The sequence below is a fragment of the Magallana gigas genome, chromosome 9, assembly GCF_963853765.1.
Source record: "Magallana gigas chromosome 9, xbMagGiga1.1, whole genome shotgun sequence".
Classification (NCBI taxonomy): Eukaryota; Metazoa; Mollusca; class Bivalvia; order Ostreida; family Ostreidae; genus Magallana; species Magallana gigas.
In genome coordinates this window covers 25,351,238-25,355,364 of record NC_088861.1, presented here as the reverse complement: position 1 = coordinate 25,355,364, position 4,127 = coordinate 25,351,238, and the positions used below count along the sequence as shown (strand labels likewise).

Here is a 4,127-nt window from a genome sequence, read left to right as displayed (position 1 = left end):
ATTCTGTGGATTGGCTTTTATGAAGAGAAAAAAAACCAATGCTTTAAAATTTGTTGAGTAGAGTGCAGTTGTTGGCAAACATAGTACCAACAATATTGAGGAAAATTAAAATTAACCCTCAAATAATCTAATGATTTCAAATGGTATTAGAATAATAAGAGAAAGGGCAAAAAATACCCTGGCCACTAGAAATTTAACTCTGCTAAAAGGATACAATTACATGTATTTTAATACTAGTATATTTACACCCACCATGATGTTTCTTTTTTAAATTGATTGTAATTCATGTTGGCTATGTAGAATCTGACGGGACTGAAATCTACAAGATCCAGTTCAAACTAGTTTATTGATTTGGTCAAAATCTTTAGCAATCTAATGAAGAACCGTGGACTGCACGAAGAAATAATCATGATGGTATCAGATTCAAGTACACTTTAAGGCTGTTTCTTTTATCAAACGTACTGATTTACATTAACAATTAAGTAGATTTTACTTAACTATTTATGGTCAATTCATACATTTGTTAAAGAAAGAATGCTGTTAAATATAAACAATGAAATGCTTTCTTTGATGATCCATGTGGGTTATAAATAATAGGTATATACTGTTGATTGGCAAATAATCACGATGGTTATAATTATAATTTCACTATACAATTGAACTTTGCGATTTATCGGTTTTCCGCTAAATTAATCTCATCGTAAATATTAACACAAGTATTTTAAAACATGTTAATGCTTACTTTCATCAACTGGTTTTCTTTGAGCGTGAAATTAAAACCATCTCTATTGGACTTTTTGATAAGTCGTGAAATTTTAGCACCGTTGAATTAAAATGACTTACAGTAAAACAATTAAAATTTAACATTTAAAATTACATGTTTGTACTTACATAGGTATTCCATATATACATGTTTATGTGACTATTATAATGATTATTACAACTGAATTGGATATCTGAATATCTAAGGTCAGCTTGGGCAAGTCAGTGGAGTTCAATTCATGCACGCAATGTATAGGTTAAGTTTCAATCTTTTTGCAAAGTCAACATCAAAAGAACACTATTATATGATGGTTACATATTTTATTATAGTTATTTGAATTATTTGCTAAACGATGCACATGAAAACAGTTCTATAGGGCAAAAGAAATGTTTATTTTTACAAATGGACAAATTAAAATAATATGTGTTTTTACATATCCTGATGTCGTTTACATATCCTGATGTCGTTTACATATCCTGATGTCGTTGACATATCCTGATGGCATTTACTTACAGTTTGTTTACATGTAATATTGGATTTTCTTCACTTTACCTGTTTTAAGTTCAGTCACAAAGAGGTTGTCTCTGCTGTCCACACATAAACCGAATGGATACTGTAAATGAGAGTTGTCAATGTAGCGGAGGAACTGTCCGTCCTGATCCAGGATGTGGATGCAGTCGTTGTTAATGTCTGCTGTCAGGATCTGACCCTGGCTGTCTGTAGTGATGCCGACTGGATCAAATGGTTTCTTGGTAGCAGAGGGAGGACCGGTGTATGTAAACCGGAGTTTTCCGGCCTTATTGACCACCACTACTGTATAAGCTACACGGTCAGCTACACAGATATCTAGGTTCTTGTTCTCACTGATGTATTTAGAGTAACCAGTCTCATCAGAGGAATAGAGAGGTTGTCCTTTGTCATTGTATTGAATTGTTTGTTTTTCTGTGGAGCCAGAATAACGCACAACTTTTGCTTGTTTCTCATCATCAGTGCTCATGACAACCAGGAGGTCACCAGAGGAGGTAATACAGACATTGAGAGGATACCACCCCCGTAGTCTGATCACTGTCTGTATCTGTGTATTCTTCACTATGTTTACAGTTCCATTATAGTGATTAGTATAAACTAGTTCACCACTCTGTGTCACTGCTATGTCCCGTGGTATGTCCCCTGACTTGGTTTGGATTGACTTCACTAGTTTACTGTGGAGGTTGTAGAGTCTCATTATGTTGTCACTACCACGCGTCCATACCTCATCATCACTCAGACAGGACACACTGCGTAATTTATTAGATTGTCCATACTCTGTGTTTATATCTGTGATGATCCGTGGTACATCAATGAGTGGTTTGTCCAGGGTAGAGAACTCAGCACCGGGAGAATCAATTTTGTAGCCATGTTCTTCTGTTTTGATGGATAATGCTGACAAAGAACCAATCTGCTGATAAATCTGTTCTTTGTTTATTTTCTGAGGAGTGAATTTTGGTAGAGAAACTGTGAGTTTAGAAGGCAATCTTTTGAATTCAGCATTCCTGGATTTGTAAGCAGATACATGGCTGACATCATTGGAGTTTAGGAGCTTCTTAAGATCAGCAATGCACTGTGTGATTTCAGAAATACTGTGTTTGATTTCATTTTCATGCTTATTTAAGACAATCAAGTGTTTGGAATCTATTTCAACCACGTCAGATTTCAGTTTTCTGATAGCAATGTCTATTTCTCTCTGTAGTTCTTCTCCATGTTTGTCAATAGCTTTTGTTAATTTCTTGGAGTTTTCCTTCAGATCCGCTTTCTGAACTGGGATGTTAGATGCAATGTCTTGATATTTTGGATGAATGGTATTTTCCAATTCTTGCAGATCTCTTTGTAAGGCTTTTTTCTTAGTATCTAGCATTTTCAAAATGCCAACTTGTTCATGTCCTAAATGTTCTCGAGAAGAAACACACTCCACACAAATAGGAATATCACAGTGTTCACAGTAAAGTTCACATAATTGTGTGGAATGTTTGGAACATTTAGGATTAAGTCCTCTTTTTTAAATGGCACCACTTTGTGTTCTTTGGATTCATCTAGGAGATGTTTTCCAACGCAGGCTAGACACAGATGTATGTAACAAATGTCACAGTACATAGGGGGGCCCGGGGTCTCACAGAGATGACACCGTAACACATCCTGGGCCCAAGTACGTGGGAGCATGGTCAGTCAATGAAAGATTTTAAGAGAATCCTGAAATAAATTTTTGAAAAACCAATTAGTTTGCCGCTCTCTGATCAATCTAAGAAAGTTTTTCTGAACCGAGGAGACTGGGGGAAGGGGGGGCTAGCTGCATTTTTTTTTATTTGCTTGTCAAGATTTCTGAAAAGTCTAGCCCCCACCCCCACCCCCACTTTCAATTTGTTTACGACGCCACTGTTTTGTGCGTCGTAGTTCATGTTCTGTATTATGACCGAGATAAAATTTTGGAAGGATTCTTTTATTCTATAGCTCGATTCCTACTTAAGTATCTTTAACAGAATTATATAGTTATTAAACGAATACCAATGAAAATGAAAGCTAGGACAGAGTATTGTCACTAATAAATGAAAAAAAATCTACATGTACAAACCTCCAAATTCCAACATGGCGGGTCAGGTATTTTACTTCCTGGTCTAGGTCAACCGTAATCGATATCATCACGTGATTTATTTACTTCCAACAGCGGACCCGCCGGTGGATTTAAAGGGGTGTCAATATTCAAATCATGAAAAGCGGACTCAGATAATCGAGTTGGGCGTGTGTGTGTGGGGTGGGGGGGGGGGGTCTACATGCACGTCAATACCCACACATATTTTTATGTCGTTTCAAACTGTTTTACTAATGCGCACTCATATATTTAAAGCACTGCTTGATATTTTTATCAAATTTTGTGTACGCTTTTAAACGATGGTTATGCCAAGTATGTGTATAAAAACATAATTTGCTGTAGTTTTCCCAGTTATGGTAGTCCATCCATAACTACCATATTTCTTATCTAATAGATTGCAAGTTTGATCACTAAAATTTTAGTGTGATTTTATGTCGATTATTGATTAATACAGATTCACTTTTGAAATTTTGAATATTAATGAACATTCAAGTCTATGGGAAAATGCAATTTTAAATATTATTTTTTAGTACAAGTAATTTTCTCACAAATCTATTCTCTAAAAAAGTTGCAAAAGCTTTCCCCTTCTTTGAAAATGTTAGAAAAATTCATAATTTACGGTACATATTTTGAGAAATGTTTTCCCCTGATTTTTAAAGGGTAGACAACTCTATTAAAAGTTTCAAGGGAAAAAAGTTCATTTAATTGAGTACATACATAGTATACCCCCGAGTTTGGTTT

At 35.3% G+C, this 4,127-nt stretch overlaps 1 protein-coding gene across 1 annotated transcript; it reads right to left on the bottom strand.

The window, feature by feature from the left end:
* Nucleotides 1-1,209: 1,209 nt before the first annotated feature.
* LOC105345446 (tripartite motif-containing protein 3-like) lies at nt 1,210-3,451 on the bottom strand. Its single transcript, XM_011453575.4, has 2 exons — nt 3,369-3,451; nt 1,210-2,989 (listed from the first exon to the last, which is right to left on the bottom strand). The coding sequence occupies exon 2, from the start codon at nt 2,655-2,657 to the stop codon at nt 1,284-1,286; it is 1,374 nt and encodes a 457-aa protein (XP_011451877.3). The 5' UTR covers nt 2,658-2,989; nt 3,369-3,451; the 3' UTR covers nt 1,210-1,283.
* Between the last annotated feature and the right edge of the window lie 676 nt (nt 3,452-4,127).

Bases quoted from the DNA above. Each gene is read 5' to 3' on its own strand.
- LOC105345446 (XM_011453575.4), bottom strand. From the start codon at position 2,657: ATGCTAGATACTAAGAAAAAAGCCTTACAAAGAGATCTGCAAGAATTG.